Genomic DNA, 23,202 nt, shown 5'->3' with positions numbered 1-23,202 from the left:
CACTTAGATCCAATAGTATTTTTTTGATAGAATAGAAGAAATATTATTAAAGATGAAAGAATGTACATAAAAAGGAGCACAAGTAAACCTAAAATTACTCTTAAAATAACATAACGTTCCAAATATGCTTTGATTCCAAAAAAACATACCTTAAATCAATAGCCCAAAGCGAAGCCAAATATTGAATCCTATCCCAAAGCAAGAGCAAACCTCTGTAAATATACGAGCATTTCTCTCCAACCAACCAACCCACAAAAGGCAAAAATCCTACATTTCACAATTCCACAACTCCAAACCATTTCCATTGCTACCAAACCACCCGATAAAGGAAGTAGCCAACAAATCCTCCTCCAAATGAGGATACACCCAACTCTACCCAAACATATCAAACAACTTATTCCAAACCCTCAAGAAAAAAGTAAAGTGCAAAAAGAGATGACAAACTGATTCCGAACAATCAAAACAATATAGCACCCATCTGGAAGTACAGCCTTAGGAGTAGACCTGGTAAAGCGGATTGGGTCGAATAATCCGTGGCGGATTAGGCGGATTATTGGGTGAAAAAATCATAATCCACATTTGACTCGTTTAAGTAGCGGACTAGGTGGATTCGGCGGATTCGGGTCGGATAATTCATGGCAGATGGCGGATAATCTGCCATTTTCAAATATAATTTTATTGTTATTTTATTAATAATTAATTTTGTGTCATAATAATTGAAGTTGTATACGACAATTTGCGATTAGTTTGTGTATTAACTTTTCTAGTAGTTATATCAACCGTTTTTGGCAATTGAATTTCTTCTTCACTCATTTCATCATTTTGATCGATTGAATTCACTATTGACTGAGATATTTATTTTCTAATCCTTGTAATAAACTGCAAAAATAGAGAAATGGGAATGAACAAATAAGATTAAAAGTAGTTTATTAACTAATTCCAAGTTGGTACAATCATGTTATAAATCAATAATTTAAACTTTATTTAAAACACCAATTTTCATTGTACCTAAAATTAATATATATTTTTTGACACAACAGAAAAAAAAATTGCTTCAATATTTATTCAATACAATATTTTTTTTATCAATATCAATTAAATTTGGTACTCTTTTTAATAAATATTTAATTCTTAAACAACATAAGCAATCTCCGAATCTTGTTCTTGTATAAGATTTAAAAGGTTATGAGATGAAAATTTTCACCAAAAGAGAGAGTTGATCCTTGTTTCATGGTTCGGCAGTCAGCGTGGTGTCGTCAGTCGGCACTTCGGCAATTCCGTGATTCTGGCTTCCGTGGTAATGATGAATCTACATTGTAAGGATGAGTGAGGCTGAAGGCTGAACTCTGAAGGCTCCCTGCGATGAGCCGTGGGCGAGGCGAGGTGAGGCTAGGCTGACGAGTGTCTTAATGTGGGTGTAGTAGGGCCAGGCTGCCGTAGCGGCAGCCTCGCTTCTGTGCTGCAATGCTGAGGATCTGCTGATCTGGGTTTTGGGCCCCGGGGGGGGGGGGTGTGTGACCGTGTGGGGCTATGAGAGTGAGGCTTTGAGGCATGAGCTGTCAGCCTGTCAGTGTTTTCTTGTGTGCTGCATGGCCGTGGGGTGTGGGCACTGGAGTCGGTAGTGGGTTGGGCATTGGGTTGACCGGCTGGATGGGTTGGGGCTTTGGGGGCTGAGGGGGGGCTGTTGGGCTTTATGGGTTAATTAATTAATGGGCTTTTAAGCAGGTTGGCGGATATCCACCGAATAAACTCAACCCGACTTGCTAAGGGGACGGATATAAAATGGAAAACCATATTCGACTCATTTAACAAGCAGGTCGATTATAAGTCGGTTAAAGCGGGTCGGATTTGGTTCGGATTAATGAATTTGTATCCGTTTTGTCAGGTCTACTTAGGAAGCCTCCTACTCTACAACAGATTGTTGGTGTCAACTCCATTAAGGACAACCTACAAAAAAAAAGCTTTGATCTTTGAGATGGAACTTTATCCATCCAAATACCACTGTAAAGCTCAAACAATTCGTTTATCAAAATCAAATTATTGAAAAAACTCTTGTAAGAAAATTTCCTTGAAGAATGAAGAGACCATAATTGAGTGTCCTTCCTCTTAGAAGGACAGAAACCTTCAAGTGAAACCAACAAGGCTGAGAGCTCATCCACCTCCCTATCGTTAAGACCTATGAAAACGAAAATCCCAAGAAAAGTGTTTCCCATTAATGATCAAGAAAGGGTAGATAACCCTATTGTGTAACGATAAAGATGAGAAAAAGAAATGAGCATAATCGCCTAACCAAACATCTTCTGAAAATGAATACGAGAAAATTTAGTAAATGGGGTAAAAAAAGAGTAAAATTGTGAAAATGCACCTCCAAAGAGTCTCAAAGGAACATCTTATCTCCATATTTGCATCCCCCCAGTCCTATGCATGCCAAATTTGCTTCTAGTAACTTTGTGTCAATAGAGTTTTCCTCTAAAGGAAACCACCATAACCATTTGCTTAGAAAAATCGATGGTTTTAGACACCAGATTGCCATGACCCAATCTCCCATCCCCTTTTCCTTAGACCTACACACTATCTTCCAACTAACCAAATGATCCTTCTTCTCCCTAACCTCAAACCAAAGGTAATATCACATGAATCACTCAACTCTTCTTGCAACACCCATAGGTAATGAATAAATGGACAAGAAATATAGTGGGATACTAAAGAGACAAGCTTGAATGAGTGTAACATGACCACCTAGAGAAAAAAAGGGCACCCTTCCACCCATCAAACCTCTCAGCTTTGGCCTCTTGCTAGGTAGAGCAAGTGAGAGTAGGAATTCTCTTGTAAGAATTTAGACACCTTCTCCACCATAGGTGTCTAAGCGAGAGTTTTGTGCACTGGGCTACATACTGTTGATCTTTTGTGGTCTGCCTCTTTTCCGGACTCTACTTACATGGGAGCTTTGTGCACCAGACTGCCCTTTTAGTTTTTAGTTCTATTTTTTGTTTCCATTGATTTTCTTTTTCATAATTATTAATAGTGATACGAAACGACCCCTTAGTTTCTGTTAAGATTTGACTAAAATGAATGACCTAACTTGAAGATAGGTCTTTCCCTCTATTTATAATACAAATTTAAATACATTCTAATGACAATAATACCCTTACTAACTCTCATGAATTAACAATCACACTCAATAACAATAATACTAAAAGACATATAACCACTAACACTCCCCCTCAAGCTGGAGCATAAATGTCATAAGCTCTTAGCTTGTTACAAATGAATTTAACATGAGCACCGCCCAACACTTTGGTAAACAAATCAGCAAGCTGCATGTCCGACTTCACATAAGTGGTTCTATTGAGCTTCTGCCCAAGTTTCTCTTGAAAAAAGTGGTAATCAACTTCAATGTGCTTCGTCCGCTTATGAAAGACTGGGTTGGAGGGAATATGAAGAGCAGCTTGATTATCACACTTCAACTTTATAGGCTGAGAATGCGAAAAACCCAATTCTTTCAACATGTTTTTCAACTAGACAAGTTCACAGGTAGTGTGGGCCATAGCTCTATATTATGATTCAACACTTGACCTTGCCACCATAGTTTGTTTCTTACTTTTCCAAGAAACCAAATTACCACCAACCAAGATACAATATCCGGTGATAGATCTCCGATTGGAAGGCAATCCAGCCCAATTTACATATGTATATTAGTATATCCATGGATATAAGTGACCCTGATCACGATATAGAAGACCTCTCCTAGGTGCACCTTTGAGATATCTTAAGATGTGAATTATTGCGTCCCATGACTTGTCCTCGGTGAATCTAGAAATTGACTCACAACACTTGTTACAAAAGATATATCCGGCCAAGTAACTGTTAGACAATTCAACTTTCCAATAAGTTTTTGGTATTGTCTAGGATTAGCTAGCAAATCACGCATATCTGTTATTAGCTTGCTGTTAGGGTCCATGGGTGTATCAACCGATTTAGATCCCAACAAGCCAGTTTCATCCAAAATATCAAGAACATACTTCCTTTGTGACACAACAATTCCGATACGAGATCTATATACTTTAATACCCAAGAAATATTTCAATGGTGGCTGTCGCGATGTCCCCAGCGGAGTCGTCAAGCTGTCGCGATGTTCCGAGAGTGAGTGGTGCCCTGTGTGCGGGAGTGAGTGGTGCCCCGTGAACTGCGACTGTGAGTAAATTATGATTTTTGAAAATATTTTAAAACTTGGAGTCGCCACTAACCTATTTTTTTGGTGTGGTTAGAACACCTGATTACTACTCAATTAAGAATAGTATTTGTTTGCATATACCAGGATTGGGATTGAGAGTTCGGTTATGCTAGGGGAAGGTATTCGCACCCCTTGTGCACCCGTTCTACGAACGGTACCTAATTAATTAAGAATTATCCCCAAATTGAATTTTAATAAACTTTTAATTACTCCTAAAAAAAAAAACAGATAGATGAATAAATCTATAAAATTAATAGAGTATAAAAAAATTTTGGATGTGAATTAGGAATGTCTAATAAGACCTCCCCAAAAAAAGGAATCTTGTTAGAAAAACCCCCCTCAGAGCTGATATAGGTGAGGTATAAAAATGCCCATTGCCCTTTTTGTAATCATTGGGACACACTTAAACAAAAATTAAGAAAATCATCTAATGGTATTTTTTTTAAAACCTTCCTAGGTTTTTCAAAATCTTTATTGAATTTTTCTAAACATATTTCAAAAACCTCCAGGATTTTTCACAAATTTTATTATTTTATTTTTGTAATAATAAAAAAAGCCATATCAAATAAATAGGTTTGACTTTCAAACATATGGGATGCAAATGATATTAGACAAAAGATATTAATAGGCAATTGAACATTTCAAACAACTCAATATGAAAATAAGAACAAAAAAGGGAACAATGAAATAAAATGATAACCGGATTTGCAAGACTCCTAATGATAATCTGACCGGTAAGAATTAAGAAAAATGGGTCATGAAGATCCTACAAAAGTTTCAGTTTCATCGGACGAGTAATCACCGTCTGATCGTTTATATCATGTGGACTGCGCAGGCATCCAACGAGCCTACTGCTGCTGCGGCGAAGCGGCTGTTCAAGAAATAAAAATAAAGTTTTAAAGCTCAAAAAAATAATCTGAATGGTGAAAATTAAGAAGAAAGGGTAAAAAACGACTTGGTAAAATTTCAGCTTGATCGGATTCTAAACCCAAATTAAAACCAAAGTTTGAAGGATGGAGATGCCAGGAAGCTTTAAGCAGTGCCGTCCAGCTGAGAGCAGTCTACGAACGTGGAAAGCTCGGGCATTCCTGCTGTTTGGAATTCTGGTTGGGTGCCACCTGCGAACACCCTGGAGGCTTGGGCTGGAGTTTGGCTAAGTGCGATCTCTGAACACCCTAGAATTTCCGGGCCTCCTATCTTTGGATGCATACCCGCTTTTTAAAGAAGGAGGTGCTGTGCTGCTGCTACGTGCTGGCCATGGAGCTGCTCTTCTTCCTCATCTTCTTTGTCTTCTCCCTGCTCCATGCTCTCCTCTTCTCTCTCCATTCCCCCTTTCCTGCACTCTCTCTTAACGCCAATTTATAAGCTCACAGGAGGTATTTAATTTTTTATAAGCTCCCAACCAATTCACCGCCTAGCCTTTAATTGTAAGCTCTCAACCAACTCACCACCCAGCCAGCCAATTTTCACCGGCTCATTAATTTGATGTAGCCAACTAATTTTACCGGCTCATTAATTGTCTCCCGTGTGTGTGTGTGTGTGTAGGTGCCTGCTTTGGGCATGGAGTATCTGGAGTCCTCCCTACATCTTTCATTTTTTATTTTTATTTTTTTTCTGATGTATTTATTTTTTGTTTTTTGTTATTTTTATTATTTTTTCTGTATGCACACTGTAATAATAATAATAATAATAATAATAATTTTTTCTGCTATGTTTGGCCTGGACAAAATGGGGTGTCTATAGTGCCATATCTTTGGTCTGAAATTTAGTTCGTAGAAAAAGTTTGTGACTTTGAATACCTTTTTCATCATCACCTGTAATAACAATATCATCCACATAAACAACAAGAAGGATCCTACCCGATGAAGTTTGACGATAAAACATGGAATAATCCATAGCACAAGTCGAAGACCAAACCCAAGTACTACAACACTGAAACAACCGAACCATGCTCTAGGAGATTGTTTTAAACCATATAAAGCCTTTTTGAGCCTACACACTAAACCCGACTCCCTTGAGTAACAAACTCAGGTGGTTGCTCCATGTAAACCTCCTCCTCAAGGTGACCATGCAAGAAAGCATTTTTCACATCTAACTGATGCAAAGGCCAGTGACAAGTAGTAGCCAAGTAGATGAACAAACGTATTGATGTAAGTTTGGCAACCGGATAAAAAGTATCAGAACAATCCAAACCATACACCTGGGTGTATCCCTTAGCAACAAGACAGGCCTTTAGACAAGCCACAGAACCATTAGGATTAACTCATAGTGTAAACCCAGCGACAACCAACCACAAACTTGTCAGGAGGAAGAGGTACCAAATCCCAAGTATCATTGTCATGTAAAACATTAATCTCTTCAACCATAGCATCCCTCCAACCTGAATGGGCTAACGCTTCTGAAATAGATTTAGGAAGGGTAGTAGATGATAGAGCGGTGACAAAACAATAATAGGAGGGTGATAAGGAGTCATAAGAAACATAGTTGGAAATGGGGTGTCGAGTACAAGTGTGTTTACCTTTCCGAACAGCAATAGGAGGATCAATATCATGGGAAGTATAATCATCGGACTAGGAAACCAAAGGCATGGTAGTGGAAGCTAGGGGGAACTCTCTTCCTTGGAGCTGCCGTTGTGAATACACCACGGGAAGCTAGAGGGCACTCTCGACCCCAACGGTGAGGAATCGGTGGTGGCTGCATTGGCTGCCCCCAAAGGTGTGAAGTTAGTGGTGGCTGCATTGGCAACACGGGAAGGTCTACCGTTAAGATCTCATCACTGCTGAATAGTATGATTAGTCCGTCCGCAATGAGTTCACTTGCGAGGAGTACCTTTGCCTCGTCCATCCCTACCTAGTACTCAAACCACCGCGATAACTTTTGCGGTTGTTTGGTAAATAACTAGAATCACTTTGTGTAGCAAAGATTGTCCTCTCAGAGTCAGGTGCAAGGGAAGGAGAATGCGTGCTAAAGGAAGCATGAAGGACACGAGAATAAAATGAAAATGTGGTGATGGTCTTGCACTAGGGGGGGGAGGGGTTGAATTGTGTTTTTTTGGCTAGGTGCGTGTATTTTCGGATTCGACCATGTCTTGTAAGGAAAACACAAAGTTTCAAAGTTTGAATGCTAAATGGGTTAATTGATGTAGCATAAGTGAACAATCACAAGTATTTAAAGTGTTAAAGGTAAGTAATCAAGCATAATACAAGCAATGTGAATAAATTAAAGAGAAGAAGAGTAAAGAGGCGTGCACTAGGATTTTTATAGTGGTTTGGCAACTTGCCTACGTCCACTTGTGTTAAGATCTTTATTCTTATCACCTTTCACTAATGAACGGGAGTAAAAACTCCCAACTGGAGGCTCCTTTGCAATGGGCGAGCTCCACACTTCCCATACAACCGAACTGAACTTGGTTCACCCCGAGCTTGAAGGCTCAACAACCCAGAACTCTCACTCGATTCCAATCTGAGCTAGAAAGATCAACTCAATGCTCTTGTTACAACATAGAAGAGTACAATAAATTAAAGTCTCTTGATAGACTAGATATGAAAATACAAGCATAAGAACTTTTCTAAGCTCAAATGAAACTTGAAAATTTATGAGAGAATGAGAGCTCAAAGTATGTGATGCTTCTTGTTGGATTGAAACACCTTGAAGACCTCCTCTTATAGCCAAAAACTTGTACTAGCTGTTTGAGCTTCATAATGACGCACTTCAAGTCACTCGAACAACATGCTGACAGCTGGGAGATAATTCTGATAGTTCACATAGCTTTACTTTGAACCGTTTTAATTGCTTAGAAATTATACAAAAAATATTTAATATCTCAAAATGAGTCTAGTTTAAAACAAAACAAGTTTCAACTCATTTAAATATGAGCGTCATGAGACATAATACATTTACTACACAAAGGTCAGACAGTGAAAAGGACTACTGCCAGATTTGGTTAGTCCACTTAAAAATTTTCCAATGGCTAGTACACATGTTCAAATATGGTGGTTTATATGTCAAAAGATTCCTTTTTGAGTCTAGTTTTATTTTTTTTTAAAATCAAGTCAATTGAATATCTATACAGAGAGAAAAGGACAAAATACTAGAGCATATCAGAGTTTAGAAAGAAAATCCTGATAGTATAAATAGTCTGTATTTAATAAGTTATTGTGCACAATATATTAGTCCAAAACATACATTTAATATGTCAAATTAAAGCTACAGGAGTCTAGTTTGTAGAAAAAAGGTATTTTTTTTAATTAAAAAAATTTCATACTAAGAGAAAATGAATCTTAAGTGGCACATATGCAACTTTTGCTGTTTTGCTTTAGTGTTTTGAAAAACCAATCAAATGATCTCCAAATGATAAATTTTGCACGCAAGTCATTTTATATGGACTTAAATTTAGAGCATTTGGTTAGGATGTAAAAGCAAATGACAAAAATGCCCCTATAGGTTTGTTTGAGGGGGGAAAAAAAAAAAAGATCTAATGTAAAATTGCAAAATTGTGTTAGCACGACTCCAAAACACATTCCCTAAACTTACTTCGTCATGAGAGAAACGAAAATTTCCTCTTCCTTGGTCCATGCTTTTTAATCCTTCCTCCTTCAACCTCTTTTCCACTTGGACTTTGAAATCTATGCATCTTTGAGAATTTCATCTCTCTCTTGAAAAGCCCTATCTATGCATCCAAAAACACTTGCACAAACAGTTAGAACTTCTCATTGCTTTTGACATCATCAAAACTAAGGTTGAAACCATGGGGCTAATATAAACATCAACAAATGATGGCAGCTCGACACTACTGAGTGTTTGGGACCAATTGCCTCAAACTCAGGTCTTAAGCCTAATAGAACATGAAGAACTATCATTTGCTCCCTCTGCTTCTGCATCTCACGAATTTTGGCAGTTATAGGTTGCACGATGTTAAGGACCTCATGAATAAGATTCGTCTATCCAAAATAATCTGCAATGCTCCTATCTTCTTGTTGTAACTTAAAGTACTCTTGGGTTAAATCATACATACATGTGGATTTAGCAGGAATCCATGTTGAGGCACAATCAAGCATGTTCATTGACTTCATGTTGAGGCACTTCATGTTGTAATTCAGTTCATTTTGTTAATAATGAATTTTGTTATATTTAAGATTCGATACATTTATACAGTCCTCTTATTTTGGGGAATCTTCTTTTGGTCACCCCTTTTCTGATCTATAATTTTATTCTCCAAAAAATGTATGTCTTGAGTTATATACTTGTATATGGACGATTGTTGGAGTAAAATTTGTTGGTCTTGCACCCAAAGTCTCAAATTTCTATTATGACTAAAATTTTGAAGCTTCAAATGTACATAAATTTCAATGTTGGTTTCTATTTTAAAAAATGATGGAACTTATTTGTAAAGCATACAATTCTTTATGGAACTTCAGAAATTGTTAATAGACATAATAATGCAGGTTTTAGAAATATTATATGTTGCGTATAAGGGGCAGTAGATGTAGTATAAAACTCATGTTACATATCTTCAGTTAATATAAATTAATCGGATAAATATTTATTATACAAATAATGACAATTTAGATATAACTGGCCAAACAAAATGTAGTTGCTAATTTTCTAAATTTAATTTTTCTTGTAATTTCCATAGCCCTTGTATTAATCTTTGGTTTCAATAAAAAATAAAATGAACGATAAGAAAATTTTCACTTTAGGTTTGAGTATCACATTTGAATTTCAAGGGAAATTCATTCTATAGTTAAAAATTTGGATGAATTAGGCTAAAATTTCATGATCTTGTTAGATTTTGGCATTGATATTTTGACAAAATATGTAAGACTGAAATTAACTGCCATTTCAATTTCGTGAGTAATGAACTTTGTGTAAATATAAGACTATGCTGATGCACCATTAATAAATTTTTGTAGGATTCATGTTTTATCTAGTGCTATTGCACTATAGGATGTAGTTGCCCATCTGATACTCATCGTGACACTAAATATTAAATTGGTCGTGTATTGATGGTTGTCTAGCCCTTACATTCACATTTCTTGCTTACAATAATTATATATAACACCTTATTTTGGAGACTTGTATGGTGTTAGGCTCCCAAGCTGGGATTGCTGATGTTTTTGGAGCATTAGAACCTCTTTACAGCATTAAAATTCATAAATTATGCTTGTGAAGTTTTTGAATTATGATATTTATCATATAATACTCACTTCTTCATAAAGTATCCTTTATACTAAACCGGTTTAACTTGTGGTAACATCTCCTTTGTCTGCAATTTAATTATATTCTTATCTTTTTTTTTTATTTTTTATTTATTTATTTTTATTATGTCAGAAATAAAGGCAGTTCCTTTTAAGTAGAGAAAATTTTGATTAAGTAGTTCAATGGGTTTACAATATTTTTTTACGGTTGATATTTACCATTATGTTTCAATACTATTCTGCTTTACTAGTCGTAACTTGGTCATATATAATTTTGATTATTTGATGCTGTAGGTAGAGATGGTTCACTATAAGAGGCTTAATGTGCAGAAGTTTTGCATTAGTGGCACTCCGAGGAAGGTTCTATATCATAATGAAAGCAGGTTATTGCTTGTCATGAGAACTGATTTGAGTAATGATTCATATTCATCTGATATTTGTTGCATAGATCCTCTCAGTGGCTCAGAGATTTCAACTTTTAAATTTGGACATGGGGAAACAGGAAAATCCATGGAGTTAGTGAGGGTTGGAAATGAACAGGTTCTTGTGGTTGGAACCAGTCTAACTTCTGGTCCAGCTATAATGCCTAGTGGTGAAGCTGAAAGGTTAATCATCTCCTTCATACTATTCCTTTCCCAGTTTTTTCTGTCTTAATTGACTGGAGTTTCTGTTACTTTTGAGTATTGAGGCATCAACGTTCTACACTTTTGATAGAATTCCTGTTGGTTTAAAATTACGTTGGTTCTGTCTGTAATAAGAGTAACAATTTAGACCTGTAACCTGCCAACCTACCAGAAAATGATACAAACGAATGGGTTAGATGAGTGATTTATTTCGAATTTTTCAGAAACAGGTTGGATAAAATAATCCTAACTATAGTTTTGGGATTGAAGCTTGTTAAAAGTTTGGGTGTGCCTGATGGTTTCGGTAGGATAGCAAGATAGATTAGTTTGCATTTCCACCTGATTATATTCACATCTCCATAACATATTTGATTCCCTCCTAACAGTCAGCACATATGCTGCTACTGCCTAGCAGCACCAAGAAACACCTCTGCCTCACCATGTTTTTTCTTTGAAATGGGTTGGATTTGTAGCCCCTGCGCTGATTTCATCAAAAAGGGAGATCTATGACGTGGAAAGGATCATTGGCTCAAAAGACACGTAACATGTTGTGCTTGCCATTGTCTTCTTTGCCTGTTATTGGGAAAAAACAAAGAAATCGGGAGGGCAAGGGCTGCGACCCTTTTACCCATTAATTTTGCTTGGTTGGAGCTACAATGCTGCAAGCCTCATTCATTTTCCTTAGCCATTGCTCTTGATCCTGCATCATTGGCTGGTAGTGGTCAAGAGCCAGTTGGGCGTAGTATATAAGTGGGTGAAGAAGGGGGAGGGGGAGGGGGAGGGGGGGTTGTGGGCAGTGTACTTAGAAAATTGTGTGTGTGGAAGTCTTTAAGTATAGTGAATTCTGCGTGGCATTTTAGGAGGTTGGCAAGACAGCTGCCAACCCAGCCCCCTAGATATGCCATGTTTGAGACTATCGTGACCTATTAGATTTATTTAATGTATTTAGTGCCATGCAGCTGTATTTTAACTATATGTTTTTTCAACAGTACCAAGGGGCGCCTAATTGTTCTCTGCCTTGATCATGTACAAAATTCAGACAGCGGTTCTATGACATTTTGTTCGAAGGCAGGCTCGTCTTCTCAACGAACTTCACCATTTCGTGAAATTGTTGGGTATGCTGCTGAACAGCTGTCAAGCAGTAGTCTCTGCAGCAGCCCAGATGATACTAGCTGTGATGGAATTAATCTTGATGAGTCATGGGAATTACGATTGGCTTATGCAACTGCATGGCCTGGAATGGTACTTGCTGTCTGTCCTTATCTTGACCGTTATTTCCTGGCATCTGCTGGTAATGCTGTAAGTTACAATTTTTTTCATGCTTCTAATATGCTAAATGGAATTTGCATTATGTTATATTACATTGGGTTGCTGACAGATATGTTGTCTTGTATCAGTTCTATGTATGTGGTTTTCCGAATGATAGTCCCCAAAAAGTGAGAAGGTATGCTGTAGGAAGAACGCGCTTCATGATAATGTCTTTGACTGCACAATTTACTAGAATTGCTGTTGGTGATTGCCGTGATGGCATCCTTTTCTACTCCTATCGTGAGGTAAGTGGCAGTTTCTCTTTCCTGTCATTTATTTTCTTCTTTATTTCATAAAAAAAAAAATATGTTATTGACATTCTATAAAATATGCTGGGAAACATATTTTTTGTTGCAGCACAGATCAATTGATGTTTTCTTGGTATGAGTGAATTGGATTTTGTAAAGTAGACATGAATTTGTTGCATGGATCCCGTGTTCACTGTGTTTTATTTTTATGTCAGGATACCAAAAGGCTGGAACAACTTTATGGTGACCCTGGACAGAGGTTAGTTGCTGATTGTATTCTCATGGATGTTGATACTGCTGTTGTTTCAGATCGTAAGGGGAGCATTGCTATTCTCTCATGTTCCAACCATTTGGAAGGTAGGCATTTTATTTATTCACTTGTGCACGCTTACCCAACAGTCATTTGTTTTTCCCGACTCTTATTGGACTTGCATTATGATGTTGTGTTTATTAAGGTTTGATGTGCATTGTTGGCCTACAACTTAACTGCCTAAGATTTTAGGCGAATTGATTCTTTAACATGGTATTGGAGCCGTGGTTGCTAGGAGTTCAATTCTTATTGCCTGCTTTTATTGTTGTTTGTTAAAGTTATCCCTGTAATGGCTATTATTCATTGTCCATTTAACTCTCCATGTGGAATCAGGCTGCACACACAATGTGAGCCACAAGGACAACAACCTATCTACTTTTGATTTAGGACAAGTGGTTAGTTAATAGTAGTTTTGTATGTCTCAAATTTTTATGTTTACCAAATCGAGCCACCTGCCTTGCAGATGGCTCCTCCTGCATAATTATGAGGTGTTTTCCTTTGAAAAATGGACACTGACATGGGTGTTCAACATGATGCATGTTGACACATCAAATCTTAAAAATTCATGACACAATGCTGCAAGGACAGAGTGATAAAAAAAGTATATATATTTTATGTGGGATTGTGTTAATAACACATTTTAAATCCACATATGGTCCTTTAAAAAGTCAAGCATTATTACTTGCATATTATGTTGATAAGTATGGGCTGTTTGATTTCTTGATGATGTGAGTGATGTTAGTTACAAGTTTACTTTATTTTATTTTATTTTTTTGTTTTTAAAATATGAGAAATTTCTCAGTATTTAATAATATTGCAATCTGACCTCTAAATTTTTTTTTTTTTTTTCCTTATCATAATACCCATTGTGCCATGTTTGTGTCTGACATTGCAGATTTTTTGTGGTCAACACTTGTCCAGAAATAAAGTGTGTACCATACAAGGACGGATTAGGGTTCAACCTTTTGAGGTGCCTTTTGGGGTAATAACAGGAGGCTTAATGGGCCAAAGCTGATAATACTTGAGACCCTTACTTTTTGTATTAGAGCCACCTTGGTGGTACTGCCATGGGTGGATCCTACACAAAGGTGTGGGCCCCATGCAGAGGTGTGGGTCACTTTGATGGGGCCATTGGAAATAAGATAGGGGAGCCTCTCACAACCCCAGATCAGATATCTATAAGAGATCTTGGCTACATAAGAATGGATTAGACTTCAACCTTTTGAGGTGCCTGTCATGGGGCAAAACCCTGAGGAATGAGCCAAAGTGAATAATTCCTTGCACATCTATTTGTTAATTTGTGGGTCAAAACTGGGGGTTTTATAATTTGAAAACTTAATGTTCTTATTCAGCAACCAACACATTGACTATATTCTATTTTTTTTCTACTAATCCTATGTGTTTTGAACATTCATTTACCAGAATGGTCCTCTTAATTATGCTGACTTTGGGAGCCCAATTTCTCTAGCTTAGTAGTCTTCATATTTTTTGTTGGGTTTCTACTGGTAGTCTCTCTAGTCTGTGCTAACTATGTTCAATTGCATCTAGTTTTTGCCTTTTTTAACCACAACGAGTTAGCGTTATGCTGGCCCAGAACTAAAGCATATGTAGTATCATGTTTTTATTTATTTTTTATCATTATTTACTATATAGGTCCTGTTCCCCTTAGTGATCATTTAAGTGGATCCTATTTGTTTTTGTATAATGGCCAAAATGTCTCAGATGTTAAGTGCAGGTTCATCCAATGGCCTACGCTTGTCTTGACAGCAGCTGCTTCATGCAGTAACACTGCAGTTAGAACCACATCTAGACCAACCTTCATATAGGGTATTGTCACATGATCTAAGTTCACAGCACACAACTTGACACTGTGACGACACCAAGCGGCACACTTGGTTAAGCCAATGACACACACACACACACACACACAATCTTGTTGGTTAAGTCCTGCAAGCATGTAACAGTGAAAAGACATTCACAAGGCAACTGTGTTTACAGGAGCAACACCTCCCAACCTTTTCTGTTATTCAAAGATGAGTATTACAACACTCTAAAATGTGCAAGAAAACCATGCACGAATTTTTCCCTATGTCTCATGCACCCACATGTTAAATTAATACAAAGTTGACACCCCTAACTGTACGAATTTTTCCCTATGTCCCATGCACCCACATGTTAAATCAATACACAGTTGACACCCCTAACTGCCTATGGTTTACAGTTGACAGCCCCAACTGCTTAGGTTGTGCTGGACGCAACCAGCATTTGCCAAGAATGCTAAACCAGTTATGCTTACAATTATGTGGCTAAAAATGTGCCTAGATGTTAACCCACGAATTCATCCTTCAGCTTAGCCTGTATGCCAGCCTTGTAAGGAGAACTATCAAATAACTGCCCTGCTTTAGCATGTCAACACTGCAAGCATTACTCATTGACACTGCATGCTACCCACTGGTCAACACGTTGTGTCAATCATGGTTTCCCCTTTATCATGACTTGTTCTGCATCCTAGCAACATGCCTGAGTTAACCATTGGACCACATCAACCGAAAACAGCCACCATAAGCAACCTTGTCAAGACTATGGCCCCAACCTTGGTCATCTTTGACCATGTTGAGTAGGCAACTAGCATCTATGTGCTCCCTCTTTAGCAACATAAACTAACCAACCATCAAATGTCAAGGCAACCCATAAAAGGCCATCTTAAGCTACTGCCTTGGCACATGAGTTGCCCTGCCGCGTGCCTTGGTAATGTCAAACTAATCAAGGGTTTGATAGGTATCCTGTAGAGGGACTAGCATACCATGCTAATAGGATTTGACAAATAAGACAGTAAGAGTTCCATATCTGTGTTGTGCTCATGTTGGATGCTTAACTCCTTGGACTCTTCTGATCCATATTGAAAACTCTAAAAATATATCAATAATTTACAGTGTTTTAAGGCCAAATACTTGGAAAGTTTTCTTATGCTTTTTAAACATGCTTTAGGATGACATGTTGGAATGTGGCTTTATTTTATTTTATTCATAAAAAATCATAACTATGAAAGAACTTCTAAAATGTTGGGTTTTCTTTTTTTATTTTTTATTTTTTATTTTTAGATTATGATAAGCTCATCAACATATATAATGAAAAAAGTGATATATTGAGAATTTTTTATAAAGTAAACAAGAAATATAAAGATGCTTATATATTTATTTGGATTCTTAATGTACAGTTTTATATAAATATTAAAAGGTTAACATTTTCTGCGTTATATTGAAATATTATGTTATATAATTATCAATTAGTGTGTTCCTGTTGCATTGTGTCCTATATTTTAAGGTTTTCTGCATGGGCACCATGAACTTTAATCCATGTTGTGTTCTACTCATGTCCTGTGTTCATGTTTTTGCTTCATATGGAGTAATTGAATTTTTGACTTAAAAATTAGCAGATTTATATTATATATGTACAGATTTATTTATTAATTTTTACATGCTTTTGACTCTCTTGAAAAATCATTTTTGATTTATTTTGTTTCTTTATGTCGACATTTTGTTGCAGATAATGCAAGTCCGGAATCAAACTTGACACTGAGCTGTGCGTACTATATGGGTGAGATAGCCATGAGAATTAGGAAGGTAATTCCTTTTCCTAAAGAGTAGCTTTATTTGAATTTTAAAGGGGAAGAATAATACAACAAAAGGAAGGAAAAAAACTGGGAGAATAAGGTATTCTAAAGAAACTAAATACAAAACAGTCCTGTGGATGAAAGCATTCCAATCTTGCTATAAATCTGCCAAAGATGATTGCCAAGAGAAACCATTTGCTAAAAGCCACGACATGTAAGAAGCTCATTGAGTATTTGAACACGGGGGTGGGGATATTCTAAACTCACTGTTAAGTTGCATAACAATTTGCTTAACAATTTTTTGAAGTGGAGAACTTGTGGTCCTGTTTGGAATTGGGAAGATGATTGGAAATAAGAAGCTTGATATTGATTTCCGCGATGAACGAAGGAGAGGATGTATTAGGAGACGGAGAATATGTGTGCATGTGTATTATTTGAAAAATTATGTTTTTTTCTCAACATATTATCTAATGGATGCTGCAATTCGAAGTTGCAATTACAAACAGTTGGGTTGAGAAAGATGTGGATTATAAAAAATAAAAAAAAAGGCAGCCCGGTGCATATAGGCCCGCATATGCGGGGTCTAGGGAAGGGGCGAACCACAATGGGTCTATAGTATGTAGCCTTATTTTGCATTTTTGCAAGAGGCTGTTTCTACGCCTTGAACCCATGACCTTTGAGGTCACACAGCGACAATCTTACCGTTGCGCCTAAGCTCTCCTTCAAAACGTGGATTATTGAACCATTAAAACATATGGTGATTGGTGACTGATAATTGGTGTACAGAATTGAATAGAGAATCAATAATTTTGTGGTTGCCCCCAGATTGTTATTGAGCCTAAATTTACCATGGGATTTTGGTCTGTGATGGTAGCATATGATTGAAAGATGCTTGTAATCTTGTTGGCTGCTTAAATATTGGCTGGATGCAATGGATGGCATGTCCCCATCAAGTAGATTATTTCGATTTGTACATGATGGTAAAGGGGTCTGTGCTATGCTGTGTTTTACATGACGGGTGATGCAGTGTGTGCATGTTATGTGTTCAGATATGGCTTAAATGCATGGCAGTGGGTGTGCTGCACATTTGGAAGTGTTACAAAAGGATAAGATTTGATTGCCTTTGAGAAAAGAGGATTTGGGCCTTCAAAAAAATCCGAGACCAGTCAAGGTTGAGTGAAGGATGGGAGGTTGAGATGTCTGGCGAACCAGAAAAACAATTTAGATGGCTGGGTGAGAGGTTTGGCAACAAGGATGGGGAGGATAAGGTTGTGCTAAGGCTCCAATCAGGATGGTCAATTTTTTTTTTTTATTGGGTATATAAATTGATAAAGGGGAGCAAAATGCAGCATTTTAGCCGCAGGTGTGTCCTTGACATGTTGGCTCTGTGTCATGACGCATCCGGGGGTGTACAAACGTGTCTGACAATAAAAGAAAACACCAAAATAAATTTCTGGCACATTTTGGGCACATATCCTGCTGTGCCAGGCGCGTGTTGATGTCCAGCATGTATCAGATACTGACACTCTGGCCTCTTAGGAGTCTTGGTGTTTATTATATTTATGCTCATTTAAAGTTTCTTTGAAGATGCTGATTATTGGTCTAGTTTTTTAATATGCTGTTCTGTTGCTGAGACTGCATTAGAGACCAATTTCAGACATAGTTTTTAACTCCGCATTGAAATATTATGTTGTTTTATACATATATTGCTAGCATTCTATATGGTGGCTAGATCCTTATTTTTTCTGTATGTTTCTTTCTATTTTTTTTTGTATCTTTGGCATTGTCCAATTGCTATTTTTTTGGGATTATGCTCCTGACAGTTGCATCCTGTTTCTCTTGAAGGGGCCCTTTTCGTTTAAACTTCCAGCTGACGACCTACTGAAGGGTTATGAGGGTCCTAACATAGTGAGTGAGTCCTTGCACAATAGTATCATAGCCACTACGTTGCTGGGAAGCATAATAATCTTCATTCCATTATCGAGGTATGTCAAATGTTTCTGAGCAGTGTTTTCTTTTTTTTGCTTATTGTTTGAGACGTCTTGTTCTCTAACATTTGTATTCTTTCCTCAGTTCTTAATATATTTCTTTTTCTATTAAATTTATTTTCTAGTGAACCCAGAACTCATAGCATGAAAAAGTTGGATTCTATTTTTTACCACAAGAATATAGAAAATTAAAAATATCCTTATAAGCCATTGTCCAAATTCTTTTTCCTTTAATTATTCCAGATTAGTCAAGTCTTTAAGTGCCAAAATTTAGAAACTCAAGTCTTTGGAATATGGAATTGGGGTTTTAGATTTGGGATTGGGTACTAAATTGTACTAAAATAATATCATGTCCAGTTGTATGCAATTCCCAATCCAAAGCTCAATCGTGTTTCCAGACAGGCTTTGTGGAAAAACCAAGTCACTGCAGTCCAACTATGTTTTGCCCATACAATAGATGGGTGCGCACCTATTTCATTCAATTTCTCAAGGAGTAAATGTATTTTATTATACATTATATGGAAAAAGGAAAAAAAAAAAAAGGTTTGGGGGGGGGGGGGTTGTTGGGAGAAATATCTAGGTGGCATATGTTACTATAACAATGTTTTGATGTTGCATTTATAATACATTCTTGTTCCATTTTTTTCCTCCCGAGGAGAGGGATATCTGGATCATGATTTTTCATTTTCTGGTTGATCACATGTCATATTTTTTTGTAGGGAAGAGTACGAGTTGTTAGAAGCTGTACAGGCTAGACTTCTTGTCCACCCACTGACTTCTCCTATTTTAGGGAACGATCATAATGAATTTCGAAGCAGGGAAAACCAGGTAAGAACTGCTGCATGTAATTTGTGTACCATGTCCAAATACTTGAGCAGTATACTTATATTATGGAAAAAAATTTTAGAATCCGATGCTGGAATCTCTATAAGTGCACCAGTTTTGTTATGTTTCTGGCAAACAAAAAGTTAAACCACAATAGACTTGTGAAAGATATTGATGTTTTGAAGAATTAGGATTATAGGATTTTAGAGTAGCCAAATCTACCTCACTAGTTTATATATATATATATATGTGTATGAGAATTTTTACATGGTTTAGAAAATTATCACAATGGTTATTTGTGGCACTGACATCCTGCATGTTATTGTGTAATGTCCACGCTGGGTTATTGTTGTGTGTGTCTATATATATAGATAGATACATATATACAGACAGAGATGGCGAAGGGGAAAGAAATACAATATTACACCTTCTGATTTTCACTTTGACCATGTGGAGAGGAGCAGTCTTCTGTCAAACCATTTGCTTTTGGTGCTCAAATGCATCCTCAGTTTTTTGTTTCTATTTGTTTCCTTCTACCTAGCTGTTTTCTTTCTTTCGACTTTAAATGGGTTGGTGGGATGTAGAGAGTTGCACACTATGGTCGTCAATCATATTTGGATGGCCATATAAGAATCTGGTGTTGCTTGCGGTGCATTTTGATCTTTATCAACCTCAAATCAACTATGCTTTAGCTTCCACAGTATGTACATAGTTGATGGCATTAGCTATATGATTATTGAATTTTCAAATGCTTGTAATTGGTAAGATTTACCAATAAGAAACTGGAAAAAGTAGAAACTCAAATTTTATTAGTTGGAATATATTTTTGATAATTTGTTCTGAAAAAAGAAAGCTTCACCATGTCCTCCACATGCCGTCTTGTTTGTATTTGTATAATACAATTTAAATTTACAACAACGATAAAAACAAGCCTCAAGTCCCACTAGGTGGAGTCGACTACATGAATCATTTTCTGCCAATTCCACCCAATTAAGAGCGTTTTCCTCTATTAGATTATATTACCTTAACTTAGGTGAATTTGGTAAGAATTGATGATAATAAAATTTAACAAAATTTTACACCGACTCTCAGCTACCTAATGCAACTCTACTCCTTTATCTAGGCTTGGGACCAGTGTGTATACAAAGAATTTGTGTTACATACTTACACAGGGGAAGTACATGTTTGTGTGTTTTTTTTGTTTTGTTTTCAGATAATTTTCTAAATCACACCAACGAGTGGCAAGCCCACACACAAACCAAATGCACTAAAAAAAATTTAAAGCATACAATTTTGGGTGTGAATCCAAGCTAGACTATAATTAAAAAAACCATGAAAAAGTACTTTTTGAAAAATTTTGTACACTCCAAAATTTGCAAATGAAAAATGCCAAAACACAAAAATGCATATACTATGCCTACAAATCATAAACTCAAATAAAAAATTATTAATAATAGTAATAAGAAAAGGAAAAACAAGAGGAAAAGATTTCACTGGTGGCTGAAACCAAGAAAGTTGTGACAACCGCTTAAAAAATAGTACAGTAAGAATTTCTATCTTTTAATTTGTTACAGGCTCCAGAACATAAGATACTTGACGGTGACATGCTGGTACAGTTTTTGGAGCTGACAAATGTGCAACAGGAGGCTATATTAGGACTACCTCTTGGTTCGGCAGATCCATTAACCTCAACCTCAAAACTACCATTTCCATCCCCTATCCCAGTTAGTCAAGTCGTGCAACTCTTGGAACGAGTTCATTATGCCTTGAATTGAACCCCATCTATTCCACATTTCTGTATGGATATGTGAAGCATTTGCCAGAGAATGGTATCTTCTCATCCACTTTCTTCGAGGAAGCGAGATGACAAAATATGATACCAGAACCATTTTTACCTGTATCTTACGTGGAGAAGCACACACCAAAATCACATGGCAAATATTTCAGATCATGCCCAGGATCAAATTCTCTCTGCTTTCTACCACGGGGCAAGTGCTGCACCAGCAAATATCCAACTTGCAAAGTTGCGGCCTGCCTTCATTTATCAATTCTTGCCTTGTATGATGTAGCCTCATGTATATTGAGGGTTAGGCAGAGATTGTAAGTTGTTGAGAGAACTGATTTTGTATTTTAGCGCAGTATGATGGGTTTCTGCTGCCAGTTAATCATAGTTTCTTGTAATTGTTTTTGAGTGAGAAATGTTATTGAGAAAAGAAAAAAAGAAAAAAAGTAGTATATTGTATTTTTTTCCCTACAAAACAATAAATAGTGAGAATTAATTGGAGCTTCCTGCATTTAGATGTATCCAAACAGCATGGCCTTTTCTTATGCTGCTCCTGTTCATCTCTTTTTAAGTTTGGGTCGTTCAATGCGTGCATGCTTTATACATGCAGGACAAGAACTTAAACCGGGTCTTGTTTGGACAGTTCAAATCCTTGATTCGTCCTTTTACCAGGATTTGGATCAAAGACTTTCAGTGTAAAATTAAATTTGTTAGTTACAGAGGTGTATAAATTTTTGGTTGGAGTATTCAGAATCATTTGCTGTATTTTGAGCAGCCGTTTCTGGGGTAGAAGATTGAGATCTGTCAACATGGAAAACCCAATCTTAGATATATTACATGCCTCAGTTTATTTATTTTCATTAGTTGGCTGCAAGCTATGTCGCACGCCAATGATTTTGTATTGTTACTTCAGTAATATTGTTTTGTGGGTGGGTCTTGCACAGGATTGTGTTACCGTTATGAATGGCATCAGAAATTAGATGGAAGAGGCTTATCATGATTCTACATTAAGCATGCACTAAGAAAATCATGGTTACAATTTAGATTTCGATCTCATTAACTATTGTTTAGGGGACAAAATTGTCATGCTCAATTGGTCAGAATAGAAATTGGATGGAGGTGGTTACACTATTCAAAGAGTGGGTTTGTGGTTGGTTGCTTGGGAGGTTGGCTTTAATTTGATTATGGTCAACTTCTGAAGTAGTTCACCAAATTCTGGAAAAGGCAAAAGGTGTCATCTTCTGTTATGTACAGGAACAAACTAGTTTCTTTTTATGGGGCTAAAATAAATGAGTTTTGTTCTGATTATGATAACAAAGAAAGAAACCAAAAGCACAAGGGTCCAACTAGAAAGGTCCCATACGGCCATAAATCATGTCTCTGTGTCCATATATTCTCTTAAATTATAGGCCATGTGTTAAAAATATCTTCCTGTAGAAGAGAGAGAGAGAGAGGGAGTAGAAAATGTGGCCAATTCTGAAAATAGTGAATTCACTAAAAAAATAAAAAACACTGTTTGTTTGTTTGATATGACCATTTTTATTTATTTATTGTACTTGTTTGATAGATTCACTTTTTGAGTCCAAAAAAATTAAAAAATAATTTTAGAACATTGCAAGTACAGATTCCAAGGTCTCTACAAAGCAGAACATGAAAAACACTCTTCTATTTTTAAGCTATTAAGAGAATATCTTGAAAATACAATAAATTAAATTTAATTAAAAATAATCCAAATTAATTTTTGAGTTTCAAATTTGAAGTTTATAGCTTAAAATAAAAGAGAGAGAGAGAGAAAAAAAAAATCTAATTTCAAATTATCTCTATGGCAAAATAAAAGCGTGTATAGTTAAAGGATGTTTGCACATTTTAATTAGACACAAAGTACCCCACTTAGATTTTAATAATTTTTCTTTCTCTATCTTTTCATTTGTAAATTGAATGAGGTCAACATATTAAATGGTTTTGGCTCCATATTTTATTTCTTTTTTCCCCCCTCTTCAGTGTTTGTGTGATTTCTATGCACCTCTTGAGATATGGTAATAATCGCCTAATTATATAAATCACCAAAACACG

At 36.6% G+C, this 23,202-nt stretch overlaps 1 protein-coding gene across 3 annotated transcripts in view; it reads left to right on the top strand.

Moving 5' to 3' along the window:
* LOC131167852 (uncharacterized) overlaps positions 1-21,885 on the top strand; it is a 41,796-nt gene extending 19,911 nt beyond the window's left edge. For 2 of the 3 annotated variants that reach the window (XM_058126857.1, XM_058126859.1), the window contains 8 exons: positions 10,726-11,036; positions 12,044-12,353; positions 12,452-12,607; positions 12,826-12,967; positions 16,467-16,543; positions 18,379-18,518; positions 19,241-19,349; positions 20,921-21,656. In XM_058126857.1, the coding sequence (XP_057982840.1) occupies positions 10,726-11,036; positions 12,044-12,353; positions 12,452-12,607; positions 12,826-12,967; positions 16,467-16,543; positions 18,379-18,518; positions 19,241-19,349; positions 20,921-21,121 (1,446 nt within the window). In that variant the 3' untranslated portion in view covers positions 21,122-21,656. Of the gene's footprint in view, positions 1-10,725; positions 11,037-12,043; positions 12,354-12,451; positions 12,608-12,825; positions 12,968-16,466; positions 16,544-18,378; positions 18,519-19,240; positions 19,350-20,920; positions 21,657-21,739 lie in introns of those variants that run through there. The other variant, XM_058126858.1, reaches the window with a different exon arrangement.
* Positions 21,886-23,202: the final 1,317 nt, after the last annotated feature.

Source organism: Malania oleifera, chromosome 11, assembly GCF_029873635.1.
Source record: "Malania oleifera isolate guangnan ecotype guangnan chromosome 11, ASM2987363v1, whole genome shotgun sequence".
Lineage (NCBI taxonomy): Eukaryota > Viridiplantae > Streptophyta > Magnoliopsida > Santalales > Ximeniaceae > Malania > Malania oleifera.
The sequence above is the reverse complement of the archived record's forward strand: the minus strand, read 5'-3'. Positions and strand labels throughout refer to the sequence as shown.